This window comes from Trematomus bernacchii, unplaced genomic scaffold (genome assembly GCF_902827165.1).
Source record: "Trematomus bernacchii unplaced genomic scaffold, fTreBer1.1, whole genome shotgun sequence".
NCBI lineage: Eukaryota > Metazoa > Chordata > Actinopteri > Perciformes > Nototheniidae > Trematomus > Trematomus bernacchii.
Window position 1 is genome coordinate 1,243,991 of NW_022987801.1, and position 14,230 is coordinate 1,258,220.

A 14,230-nucleotide genomic window follows, 5' to 3' on the forward strand; every position below is an offset into this window, starting at 1 on the left:
CTGATTACATTTGTAAATTAGATTTCCTTTCTGACTCCAAGACAGTCAGCCTCTCACGTAAATATCTGGTGCCGTTTTCTTAAGGTACAATAGGTGTAATTCAGTTATTCTTTAATTGGATTCTGAACACTAATGCACTCGGGTGTTTTACTTTTTAAGTCACAAATCTGTGAGTATAAAATAAATGAGATTTGAGGAATCTTGAGTAAAGGCCTTATTTTCATTTATTGCAAATTTTCCAGCAAATGTACCCAATGTCATTTGGGGAACTATAGCTTGTACGCACATTATCAGCGAATGAAACCAAACAAGAAAGATTATGAAGAGTCAGGAGTCAGGAGCTTAACAGGAAACATGACTATTCTTAGCATTTATTTAGGCATGCTAAGAATAGCTTCCACAATAGATGTATTCAGATGTGTTAAATAGGTTGATAGACTTGTACAAATGCATGTCATTCTGGGAGAAAGTGTACAGTTTGGAGTCAAATTGTTGTTTTTTCTGAAGAACCATGCATTGTCTGCTATCTTAAGAGTCTTAATGCAAAGTAGCACATCTCAACCCTTACGCTAAGTTAAGCGCAACATTGTAATGGAAAAAAGTAACCGTGTTCATACGACACATGTCGGTGAGGACAATCGGTAGGGTGTGAATGAATGTGTATCCTCCTGTTTGTGTTAAATTTGGACACACAGTCCAGAAACAGGGTATGTCACACTGTACTTGCGTCAGACTTCCTGTCTTTCTCTCGTGTGCGCAGACTGAAATGGAAAAAATAAGAAGTGGTCTTCTGTAGAGATAAAAGAGATGTCAGACACAAGGACAGAACAAATAGTCATAAAATAGAAAAGACAAGGTGGAATGAATCAAGTCCTTTTGGAGTGCACATGTAGTCCTTGAACTGTCCTTCTTGTCACTTCAGCTCATTGAAGTGTCAGTGAATTAATAAAACAGATTGGAAAAGAGACAGAGAGCCAGACAGAAAAGAGAAAAGGAAAAGAGAAGGAGGGCTGACCGGTGGGAGAGATCGATGGGAAACGAGCAGCGACCATGATGAAAACCAGATGTAGACCCAAACGTTACAAGGAGGACAGAGGAAGAGAGTTAGAGCAGAAAGGAGCTCGGAGGGGATGACATGATTAGGAGCAAAAATGAGAGAGATGTCGACACAGAAAGAGGGAACAGAAACAAATAGGGGGGGAAGCAGACAAAGGGAAGTGGGGATGAAAAAGGAGAGGCCTGAGAGTAATTTCCTTTCCTATATCTTCCTGTATTATCCAACCTGACCTTCATTGGGTCAAACATCTTCTTTACAGATTGTTTGAGACTACTTAAGTGCTTCAGTCTGTGGCTGAATTGAGTGAAGGCGAGTTTGACAGCAGATTTCACACATTTGGCCTCCGTTCGTTGTCAGTTTATCGTCTGTGACAAACGTGCGTGTTATTGTGTCACATTTATTGGCGTTATTGGTCTGCCCAGTGTGTGGCATTCTCGAAGTAGCATAGCTTAGGATTTGCTATAGGCCAAGCAGAGTGTTAGCTTGCTAGCTTAGCTGTCACAGAACAACAAATGTAACAAGATACAATAGCTAGTGGAAGAGTAAAACTTTAAGAACAATCGTTGTTGTTTTTGTAGCTTGGACTATCGTTTCTAAGCTTGGCAAACAAGGTTCTAAGACAACAGTTAAAGTGGACCTATCATGCTATATTTGAATAATATAGTGTAGGACCATACATATATAAGGCATATTTATACTTTTTTTTTTTCAAAATACCAAACAGATCATGCATTTTAGCCATGCCTCATTTCGCTCAATTTGACAATTTCTAGCTCTGTTTTAGCAAGGGCTGATTCTGTGAGAACAGCACCATCTACAGGCCTGGCATATGTACTACAGCGTCTCCAGCGCTTTCGAACGGCAATGGCCGTGGCTGTCTCCTCCTGATTGGTGGAGTTGGCCCAATAGCCGTAGCGCCACCGTCGTGACGTCAGGACAGTGTTCAAATCTGGATCAGTTTTTATCAGATCCGTTGCAGCCCCTTTTTTAGAGATTTGGGTATGGAGGAAAATAGAGAGGGTTGTGTTTTCTGACACTTGGTGAGTTCCCTGGAACACCGGGGACACATATTCATGTATAAAAGACGTACAAAAGTGCATTTTGCATGATAGGTCCCCTTTAAGATAAAAAACTATTCATTTGGAGGTCAAACTGAGAAGTTAGCACTCCTTTGTTTGTTTATCCTTCATTCTGGGTACTTAATATGTGCTTTGCATGTAAAAAAAGGACAATTTGGCTAGTAATTTTACTTTTTCACGTTCACCTTTAAACATTTGATATTGGAGGCTTTCTACTTTAAAAAAAAAAGCTTTCTGCTGCAGCAAAAAACAAAGTTGATGAGAGCTATTAGCGTGAACCAAAACACACAAAGTTGTATTCCTCAAAATCAAAACAATGAGATAAAGGCGCTAAAATGCTCAGTTTGAGTTGAACACCTGTTGCTTAGCACAGTGACCTGATCCATTGGTAATGTGAACATAGTGCTTGTAATAGCTGGATATTGGAGCATAGTAAGATCTTGATAAAAGGCAAATTGAAAACAAACAAAGAATATGCATGGCTGCCCAATAAAGATGCCATTGAATCATGTATAATGAGCGATTGCGGCGTTGAAACGTAGCCATCCCTGTTCTGTTTGCACTGTTTATGTCAGAGACTCTTGACAATCACAGGAAGCTCAGTTAAATAAAAATTCCTGTGATTGACAACATCACTGACCCTGTCCTGATTGTTCGGCTGTTATCTCCACCCGCCTGGTACTCCGAGCAGGTTAAAACAAACACACTGAACTGTTGGCAAAACTACCATTTTTTTTTTTGCTCCGTGACTTGAAAACTAGTCCATCCCATTAGTTTCAACATCAGAGCTCACCAGACAGAGGGGATGGAAATACCCTCTGCCACATATTCTTGGCACAAGGTAGCTGTGTGTGTCACTTTCCTGTAGGATGCATTTTAACACCTTTGTGCATGTGTTAGCACCCATGTTTGTCCCTATGCGAGCATGAATGCACACGTGTTAAGTGTTTTTACTTTTGGGACACATGATGTTTTGTGCATACACAGGTTTGTTAAGGTTACATCCACCTTTTGACGCCTGGTGACATAGAAATGATCCATTACTCTACTTTGCTGTGACTATATGTGTCCACATCTGGTACTGTTTTACCACACTAAACGTTCCCAACGGTTAAAGAGGAAGATGAACTGTACTGCACATGTTCTTCCTCCCCCTGAAGTCCATGCCATCCCTTGTTCCCCCTTTCTCTTTTTTTCCTTTTCTCTCGCTCCCCCCTTTTCTCCTTGGTCCAATGTGGAAAAAGCGGCATCACCGAAACCACCAATACTGCCGTCCAAGTCTCCTAAAATAAAAAAAGTAACCCTACCCGCCTCCTTTATTCCTCTCTTTCCCACTCCAGCTCTCCCTTTCTTACTCTTGCCAAAACTGCTACACCCTGCCCAATGCACAGAAGCGGGAATATGATCCAAATCTTTCTTTGTTAATCTCTTTCTCCCCTAATTCAATTTATCTTCTCATATGCGTGCATGTGTCTGCTTAAATCATCCGCCTGTCTCCCTGCCTCTGTATGTCACTGATCAGACCATGAGTGGGTGGGGATGGTAAACAAAATCCCAAGAGTCGCAACAGAGAGCCCTTGATTCCATCTGCAAGTCTACCACAGAAATCACCAACGTCACACTACTTCAATCCTGTCAATATGATTTACTGCCGTTGGGATTTGACAACTTTGTAAACTGGGGGTTAAACTGTAACTGCTGACTGGAGCTTCTTCTTAAATCAAACACATGCCTTTATGAGATTAATTAAAGTCAAATCAAGCCTGTTTTGGAAATCTTGGAGAAATCTGCATCAAATATAATAGGCAAATCCTAAAAAAAAGTACATTTAAGGTAGACCAAACTTAAAAAGTATTGTTGCCATGGATGAAAAACAAAACACATATGATATCAGCTTTTTTTTATAGGACTTAAAAAGTGAAAATAGAGCTTAAGGAGTTCCTTACATTTTTTGACTTCACTTTAAGCATTTTCCAGGGAAGGTTTTCCTTACATTTTGAGAAAGGGAGACTTACCATGACTTCAGTCAGGAATTCCTACATAGTCCTCAGCTCCTTTCCTGCATTTGCTTCCTCGCTGCATTCTCTTTTTTCCTCCCAGTTGTTTTCAAACAGCCTCCATTAGCTCCTTTTGTGTCCTTCTTTTTGTAGGATCTGCGTAAAAACAGTCCTCCTCTCTTCCCCTCTCACTCTCCGCTATGTTTCCCAGCCTGGGAATGTCCAAGCTGAATTTTTCCCCCTCCCCTCGGTCTGCCCGGCAGTCCCACACACTCCCACCTCCCTCCCCTTGCTTTCACCTAACAAGAGCACTACAGTCCCTCTCTGCACTCAAACTTTCCATTTATCCCCCCAGAGTAACTTTAAATGAATAGACAATGAAAAGCTGTTACCCCACCCATGCTTGCTTAAAATAAACCTCTTATGTGTTATTGTTAGAATCCTTTATTTTTATAGGGAGATAATAATTAAAGCCTTTCGTAATTCAGTTAATTTGACCAAAAGGCTCAGTGCAAATCCCTGTAATGACTCAAACAGCTGCAAAAATAGGTTTGTTTCTTTATGTAGACTGACATGCTCCAAAATGTCTCGTAAAAGCAGAGAAGCGTTAACATTTCACACCAGAACAAACACGTTGAATTGCTTTTAACAATAGTTTATTTTTAGCGCAATGCATTTAACTCCAGTAGTGATGGTTGTAAACTGTCTCAAAGAAGGAGGCCCTACATTCCTTTTGCTGGGTCACTGAAATCGCCCTTTTGCCACCCGTCTGATGTTAAACAGGGGTTAAAGGGCTTCTCTAGAGATATAGTATTTCACTTCCACACTGTTGATAAACACGCAGGAGGCACATTCTTAAAAGATTGGTTGAAATGGATGCGGCAGAGGTCAAGATATCATGACTTGTATTCCCTAATATGGGTCTAGATAAAAAAAAACGCCAGATCCTATTTTTCCCACAATGAAGCTCAATAAAATCTTTCCTTCGAGAAGAGTATTAAAAAAAAATGAAACTAAAACATTTGAAAAGGACACATTTGTTCCTCGGAATGTAGTGAAATAATAGGAATCGAAGGTCACTCATGACACAATGTTAATCTATATGTTATTCTTAACCCTCCTGTTGTCCTCGGGTCAAATCTGACCACTTTGTAACACCCATGGTGTTTATGACCGCCATAAAGAAATGGAATTAGTAACCATCCGGATCAGATAAAACACACACACACACACACACACACACACACACACACACACACACACACACACACACACACACACACCACACACACACACACACACACACACACACACACACACACACACACACACACACACTCTCTCGATGTGTTCCCCCCCTTATGTGCCCATCCCCCCATGTGAATCACACCTGGCACACACACACACACACACACACACACACACACACACACACACACACACACACACACACACACACACACACACACAGAACAATTTGATACATATCCCGCTCTTATGTGCCCATCCCCCCACATGGATCACACCTGGCACACGCAATACATGTTCAGTGTCTATTCTTTGTATATGTACTGCAGTTTTTCATGTATACCAGTAGTCTGATACAATATGTACAGTTTGAAAGGGTGTTAAATGAAATTTGGTGATGATTAATGGTTTTTGTGTTAATGTAATAGCAGTTAAAACAGGACCCGTCAAATTTGACCGCGAACACCAAAGTAAGGGGGGAAAACGAAGACAATAGGAGGGTTAAGATGCATTCACATGATACGTGGTAAAACGGCTCTACATTGACGTTGCCATTGTGTTTCTATGGAGGGACCCATGTCGTCCAACTAGGCCGAAGCGCTATCGGTCGAAATTGTCACCGATCATTGCGTTTAAAGTTGAAATTATGTCAACTTTGACCCAGTCATCGCTGAACTTTTGACACACAACCAATCAGATAACAGCTGTATTAGCGGCGCAAGCTAGCAGACGAGGTAACCATAGAATTGAAACATTACTTGCTGTTTTCACCACACAACTGAACCCATGAGCAAAGAGCAAATTAATTCAGCTTTAAACTAGCTTTATGGGTTCATATGTATTCTCAGGTTAATCCCCAATAGCCTAATTTAAGACAAAAATAGAGAACATTCATTCTGTGATTTCTGATTCTCTATTTACAACATGCAGCATTTAAAATGTACTTTACACAGTTACCTATGTTATCCATGTAAGCATTCCAGTTACAGTAGACCTGTAGGGGAGATTGTCGACTACATCATGGTCATGGTAACTTACTCTTTCCTTATATATATTATCACATGAAGTCACAATCAAGGCTTGAGTGGCCATACCTCACTTTTTATTAGGGGTTTTATTGCTTTTCGCCCCATAATCATGACATACTGGTACCATTGCTAAATGTAACCCTCTATGGTTTAACTGCTGTAATGAGTAAAGGGATGGAGTATCTTCTACAACAGCTCAACAGCGCCTCCCTGTGTTTATTGTGTGAACATGCAGTAATGAAACAGTAGAGAAGGAAAGGAGTTTGCTGTTGTGATGGGAATTATGGCTCTTTGAAGGGAGCCGGATCTTATGGCTCCGTTCCTTTCAAAGAGCCGTTCAAAAGAGCCGTTCAAAAGAGCCGTTCAAAAGAGCCGTTTTTTTAAAGGGGGCGGGGTTACTAGGTTTATCAGCGAAATAATCACCAGGATAATGATTGACTGTATTGCCAGACCTAATGTCAATAATCTGCATTGTTAACATGACACAAGGTGGCGCCACATCCATGTCATTCATGTCAGTGAATGTACTTTGAATTTACCCTCTGTATATCTTAAGTAAATAAAGTTGCCTTGCCTTGAATGAAATTCATGCAACTCTTAATATTAGATACTGTGTTTTTAAGTGGCGATGGAGATTATTTGTTGACCCTGCTTTAAAGGATATTTTGCCTTTACAAATGGTGCGCTTTATCACTGCCTGGGTTTTGGTTGAAGTGCATCCAAATGCTGCTGCGTTTTCACGTTTGGCTCATTTTCCATCCGAAAAACACGTCGTCAACCTGTCCTGTACCACTTGTTATGACTTCTCTCTCTCGCGTATTCCGTTAAGACCCACCCCATCTCACTCCTCGTGCTGAAACCTACCAATCAGAGTAGGGGCGGGTCTTCACAGAATACGTTTGGGGAACAAAATCAAGCTTTTTAAGGCGAGTGGCAGGCAGTGAGTGCGGACCAACGATTGAACGATAAAAAGAACGGCTCTCACCAAGTACGACTCGGTTCCCCTCGTTCGTACCAAAGAGCCGTTCAAAAGAATCGGCTCGTTTGCGACCGACACATCACTAGTTAGCTGCAGACAGAGGATGCACAGTAGGTTTTTCTCACTGCGGATAGTTTGACTTGTCATAGTAGGAACAACACAGGTGTTATAATAACACTAACAATACGAGATTCCAGGAACCTGACATCAGAGCTAAATGTAAACCGTGTTAATTAAATGAGTTTCACCTGTGCTTTTTCTCAAAAGGCCCATCCTCTTTTGTCCTTATTGTTTTATCAATAACAACTCTGCCCTACCTAATACTTATCTTTTAATCTTTTTTTTTGTTTCACTGCTGGGAAGAAGGAATGACTCATTACGTCCTGTACGCACCTGGCAAGATGGACAAGAAGAACCAGATAGTTTCCCTCTGGGTGTGTCCATCTCCAGTTTATACAGCACACTCCTTGATACTGATGAATACACTCATCATTAAAACTCCTTCAAACTCACAGGAGTCTGCCACACCTAATCCGAGGCATATATTTCATTTCATTTTGATTTGTTCCGTTCTTACTTAATGTATAACAATTGTTTACAAAACATGTGTCTGTAAACACACCATTGACCGAAAAGGAGCAGGGAGAATAAAATTATCTTATATTATCTGACCCTTTCTCAAAAAAAACAAATAAATAGAAATATATGGTCTGTCCTTCATATTTTCTCATTCACAGCCAATCATAACAGCATTGTAGGAAAATAAGAGCAACACAAAAACTTACTACAAAAAATACTTAGTTCCCACTTGACAGTTAACGGAAAGAAACAAAACAAAAAAACTACTTTTGATGTGGTGAACAAGGTCTTTCCCACAATATAAGACCAGCTGAAGCGATATCATTATTAAATATTCAGTCAAGTAACTTCTGCGTGCATCTTACTGAGGACAAAACATTTCATACGTCAAATATATTTAGGGATATATTCTTTAAGAATGCAAGTTCTTATATTTATATGTTGAGGTGTGTATCAATTATGAATCTGACATTGGTTGTTCACGTGCAACTTTAAATAAATACATGCAAAATTGTTGAATTGAGACAAGACAAGACGCACCACAGCATAAATGCAATAACTAGTTTAATGAGAATACAGAACAGTGACTTTAACCTGTTAAGCCCTGAGCCTGTTTTTCAGGTTTCAGGCTCGAAAATGACATGCCCAAAACAAATGACTACAACTTACAGTAACTTCTAAAAGGGTTATATGAATAATTTCTTTTATCAAAGCAAGGTTACATCTGTGAGTTGGATGTAGAAGTGTCAGAATCAATATAGATTTTTCTCAGTCAGAGTAAATTCAGATGGAACATAGCAAAAAAAGGTAAATTCTTACCTCCGCCTAAAGAAAAAACATTACTTATAGTGAAAACCACCCTTGAATGATGGGATGGTAGACTAAAATCCAAAGTATAACATATAACAAGTACCCTGTATCAAGGTTGAGGCAAAACAAGAAATTTGACCTTTTTAGAGAGGTTTAGCAAAAAAAAAGGTCCAGGCGGAATAAGCTTTGGGCACATTTGGGTACATCTGGTTCCATCAGTGCCATTTTACCTTTTTCAGGTACCAGACTATACAAATGGTGTATTACATTGAATTATCACCATATAAAAAATTATAATTTAATTTGTGGGGAAAAAAAGGACCCGCCGACGGGGTCTTTGGGGCTTAACAGGTTTGATATGAAGAGCATTAAAAGAATGCATCCAGGTGGTTGAGACCAGAGGTGGGACCAAGTCACAAGTCAAGATTGTCCAAAGTTTCGATTCCTAAACACGGCATAATGAACTCTCTGTCAATTTCATTGTGCAATTAGTTTTTTGCTGACTACAGTATCGTTTTTTAACACAAACAAAAGCTTCGATAGAATATTTGTCCAGCTGAGTAAAGTAATTGCAAGTTCTTCATGGTTTTCTCTTGCTACGTGATTGGATGATGTCTGATTGTTTTAAAAATGGATCATATGAATTGAGTGTTAATTTGCAAGGGATGAAATAAACATTGCTGGATTCAGATGAATTACTTGTGGGACACATTTTTAAGGACATCCTTACATTTTTGGGAGGGAGTTATCTGGTGTTGTCAAGTCAAAAGGCGAATGTCCAAGTAAAATCACAAATCAATAGTCGATTTGCAAGTCTTTTTCATTTAGTCAAGTCTTCAGTCCTCAAATTCGTGACTCAATTCTGACGTCTGTACAAGTTATGTGACCTGAGTCCACACCTCTGTTAGCTAATCTATTCTTACAACATGTGCAGAAAGTTTAAAATCACTATTTCTAACTTCAAAACACAGCTTCCAATAGTTTGGTCCCTTACTAAGGGCTTGTGTTGCTGCTGTGGAAGTACACTCTCTTTGCTCCCAGCTCAGCACCTGAAGGACAGAAGGAGCAGGTGAAGTTTCTGATGTGAGGTACAATACATGCTGCAGGATGTGAGGCCCCCCCCCCCTACCTGATTGGCAGATGAAGTTGAGGGGCTCCTCACATGGCCGGTCCCCCCACAGCTGGAGCCCTCCTCCATCCACGCCTCCGCACGGGCTGGAGATACGGGGAGGGGCGATGTTTCGCGGCCATTTGGTGAATTTCATGGAATCACCAGACATCCAGAACCAAGTGTCTTGCATTATGTATCTGCCAAGTAGATTTATTTTACAGGACAACATTTGTAATTTCACGACAGCTGCAGGTATCCGGTACTAAAACAGAGATATTTTTCCATTTTAAATATTTACGTTTTATCTTTATGATAGTAGTTATGTTTACAGTTCACATTCTTTTTAAATTATTAAGATTGGTTAATGTTAAATGTCAAAAACAAAGTGAATTAGACCCAAAGTATTATTTGTTTTGTCCAAACAACAGTCAAAAAACCCAAATTTCTTCAAAATGAATGGAAACACAGTTAATCTTCACACTTGAAAATGTGATCAACAATTGTTAAAACAATTCATTGCCAGATTAAGTTGTTGTCAATCGTCAAGCCAATACATTGACTGCAAGTTTCAGCTCCACCGCGAAATTTGGTTGGTCAGTGGGTGTGGCATCAGTGAGAGCTGCTTGCAAAGCATCCGTGCGTGTCTTGTTATATTAGCAAAGCAAATATTAAGGAGACACAGTATTTGACTTCAGGACCTGTGTGTTTTGAGTATGTACATTTGCAAAATTGAAATCCTTAAGATTTGAGATCAGGGAAGGGCACCTATTTCAGGTGCTTAGACCTAAAACACTTGAGCTAGAATTATAAAATATTTAATGGGCGATTCTTATAGAGGCCATTATGTAAAAAAATGGAAATCAAACCAGATAATTGACACAATATTATGTCCTTATTGGTTGTTTTTAGGTGATACACTTTGGAGTACCTGCGCAGCCCCAGCCAGACGTAGTCGGTGAGGGGGACAGAGCTGCGGCCCAGCAGCCCCCCCACCTCGCTCTGCTCCTCCTGGCTGCGCAGGCTGAGCAGATCCCAGTGGTGACGCCTGCAGTAGAGCAGAGCGTCGGACCAGCAGAGCCTCTCTCCCACCACCGTCACCTCCCTGCCACCCAGCCTCAGGCTCACAGTGGGAGGTTGAGGAGGAGGAGGAGGAGGAGTGACAACTGCTGGCACTGCAGAGAAAGAATGTTGTTTTGAGTTACCATTATTGTTTGATAAAGGCATGACTTGATCTAAACTTGCCGGGGGAGTTTTGGTTCCAAACTGTAAAAGGAGTAAACATTAAAAGCCACAGAGTCAGTGCTTGGCCTTGAAGCCAACGAGTAAACAATCCACACCCATCATCTGATTAAACTTTGAGTGAAAGAATACAAATCTTCTAATTTGGTTATCAGCTAAAGCTATTGCAACGAAGATAACTTGCCATATGTCACAGTATGCTTTGGAAGCAAACAATAACTGCTAAAACGACAGCATCTATTTATATTTTTATTTATTTTTACAGCTCAAGGACCGTACCTGCCAGAGTAGCAAAGACCTCCACTCCGCACAGTGTCAAAGTCTTAAGTCCTTGAATGCTCACTACGACGTAGCGACCTTGCATGCCGCCACAGTCGAATGTGTACGATAAGGAAGTCGATGAGATATCACCACATCTGATGGTGTGAGAGAAAAACAATGGACGACTAGAATTACAAACCTCTGTTAAAACATTAAGCTCATATTTTAATCTAAAAATGTAAATGGAGATGCGGAATTTTGCAATTGTTAATATTACGCCTCACCTGGTGTTTGGGGTTTTGGACTGAGAGTTACCGATCCAGATCTCTGCCCCTTCAATCTGGGAAGACGAACGGTCTCGTATGTTGGTGATGGTGACAGCACTAACATTGTGCTCAGCTAACAAGTCTACTCTCCACCAGGGATTGATAGAGGAGGCTCTGCTACAGCGTCCCGCACCATAAATCCCACCTCTACGTCCACTGACAGCATTAACAGAAAACCCATTGAACCAAACGCAACATTGGTGTGTTGGTTTCCCGAAGGCCACGTCTTGTAGAGGTTCCACTAAAGTGAAAAAAAGAGACCTTAATGAATATCGGACTGTTGTGATCCAATGAATCAAAGCTAGACAGTAACGGTTGTACCTGCTGGGGCACCATACACCTCCACTTCACACAGGGTGAGGATCTTCATATTCCCGGGGATAATAACATTCACAAAGCGCCCCTCCATGCTGCCTCCATCACAGTAGTAAGTGTAGGTTTTACCCGCTCTGATCTTGAAGATGGAGGCACACCTGACAGTGGAGGGAGTAGGGGGAATATTTATCTTGTGGATTTTTAGATTTTTAGAGTTTAGTAACAACAGATATTCCAAAAATGTCAATGCTTTTTTTTATAAAGTTCTTTCAATTAATGCTGAATATATACATGGTAACAGATGCCAGCAAGAAGAGCGAATCACATTTTAAAATCACTTGCTAAGAAGGTTAGGTCAGAATAGATATGTACAATAATATGGAAATTGAGTTGTGATGAAGAAATAGCAGTTGAGAAAGTCTTTTTTTTTTCAGAAGTTTTATAGAAACAGATCTCAGTCTATTGTATTGCATTATTTAGCAGCATCTAGCAAATAGGCTAGCTTTCATCCTCTAAGTGACTGATACATGTGTTAAAAATGGGTACGGTTGATGTGTGGTACCGCTGGAATAATAATGCTCAAATATAATTTAAATGCATGTTCTGAAGTTCTTGTCGCTACCTGGGGTTGTTGTTTCCATTGTTCTCCAGTGAGTTCCCGATTCGGATCTCTGCTCCATCCAGTCTCTCAGCACAGCAGTCTCCCCTGTTTGTGACTTTGACAGATGTGATTATAAATGTATTTGGCAGGTCCACCCTCCACCACGGGTCGGTCTGGTTCTCGAGAGTGTGGCTACAAAACCCACTGGTGTAGTATGAGTTTCGTCTTCCATCAATGGCTTTGGACGCAGTGGCGAAAGAGAGCGTTGATGACTGTGTGGCTTCTCCTTTCAGTGCCTCGTTGGATACAGGATTTGCTGAAAACAAAAATATATGGATGGTTAGATTACCATTCTTCGTCGCCGGACTGTTATGATATCATTGCAATGAGGCATCAAGTGATAATTGAAGGTATGAGTGGGTATTTTCAGAATTTATTTTTTTTTAAACCCAAGGCATTGTTGACAGAAAAGTATAAGTAGAAAAGTTATGTTACTGCGCCAGAGCTAAATACAAATGAGCTTTAAAATACACTATTTATATTATATTTCAAATATCATTACCATGGCTTACAGGAAACACCTCAACTTCACAGAGACTCAGAACCTTCTTGCTTCCTGGGAGAAGAACAGTGACGTAGCGTCCCTCTGTAGCGCTGCATGAAAAGTAGAATGTGCGTCCGCCCGGGATGTGAGAAATGACTGCACATCTATGCGTGGAGAAGAAAAGAGAAAGTGAGAAATACAGAACGTTTTTCAGATCATAATGACACATGTATTAACCACGTCTGTATCAAGCTGTTTCACCTGACGTTTTTGCTGTCATAAGTCTCCATTGAGTTTCCAATCCAGATTTCAGCCCCGTTCAGACTGCTTGAATTTACATCACGGTTGGTTATCGTTACAGCAGATATTTTGTACACATTCTCTAAGTCTACCCTCCACCAAGGATCAGACTCTTCTTTGCTGAGGGTACAGGATCTCTTTTCAGGTTTCAGGTCTTTGTTCCCATCGACTGCCCCACCAGCAGAATCAAAGTCGCTGCCCTCTGAAGACTGGGAAGCTTCTTTCATAAGTGCCACATTATCAAGAAGTTTACCGGCCAGTGCTCCGGATATCAGCATTAGGGAAATTCCTGCAAGTGAGGAGACTTTAAAGTTAGACGTGTACTAGGTTTTCTCTAAATGTTGAAATGACATATAGAACTTTCATTTCTGCATTGTTATATAGTGACTTGTGCCGGCTGGGTATGTAAAAAAAGCACCTACTATTATATTCTGAATAGTTGTTTACTGATCTATTAATTCTCTGAATGTTATATTGCTAACATGTAGATCATCTGACCTTGAGAACTATCTTTGAAGCGTATTCGGATACAGTTAAATTAAAAAAGATTTTTCTAAAAACTGCAAATAAAATACCATAATACACAAAAAAAAGATTGAACAGTGTAATACTTTGACTTACCATTGAGGATCCAGATGTACTGATTCGGATTCATGGCTCCCAGAGTCAATGTAAAAATAATCTTAATGAAAATATAGTTTAACGCTGATACCCCAACTAGTGTGTAGACTTACCTACTGTCTTTGTAGTTTTCCT

At 40.3% G+C, this 14,230-nt stretch overlaps 2 protein-coding genes across 2 annotated transcripts in view; both read right to left on the reverse strand.

Moving 5' to 3' along the window:
- Window positions 1–4,331, reverse strand: part of arhgef40 (Rho guanine nucleotide exchange factor (GEF) 40) — a 41,018-nt gene extending 36,687 nt beyond the window's left edge. The window contains exon 1 of the mRNA XM_034150204.1: window positions 4,152–4,331. Within this exon, the coding sequence (XP_034006095.1) occupies window positions 4,152–4,154 (3 nt within the window). The 5' untranslated portion in view covers window positions 4,155–4,331. The remainder of the gene's footprint in view (window positions 1–4,151) is intronic.
- A 4,738-nt stretch (window positions 4,332–9,069) lies between these two features.
- LOC117498109 lies at window positions 9,070–14,131 on the reverse strand. The gene is made up of 10 exons (XM_034150188.1): window positions 14,096–14,131; window positions 13,436–13,763; window positions 13,193–13,338; window positions 12,652–12,946; window positions 12,036–12,187; window positions 11,673–11,955; window positions 11,407–11,543; window positions 10,817–11,060; window positions 9,907–10,085; window positions 9,070–9,826 (listed from the first exon to the last, which is right to left on the reverse strand). Exons 1-10 carry the CDS (start codon window positions 14,127–14,129, stop codon window positions 9,771–9,773), a joined length of 1,854 nt encoding a protein of 617 aa, XP_034006079.1. The 5' UTR covers window positions 14,130–14,131; the 3' UTR covers window positions 9,070–9,770.
- Window positions 14,132–14,230: the final 99 nt, after the last annotated feature.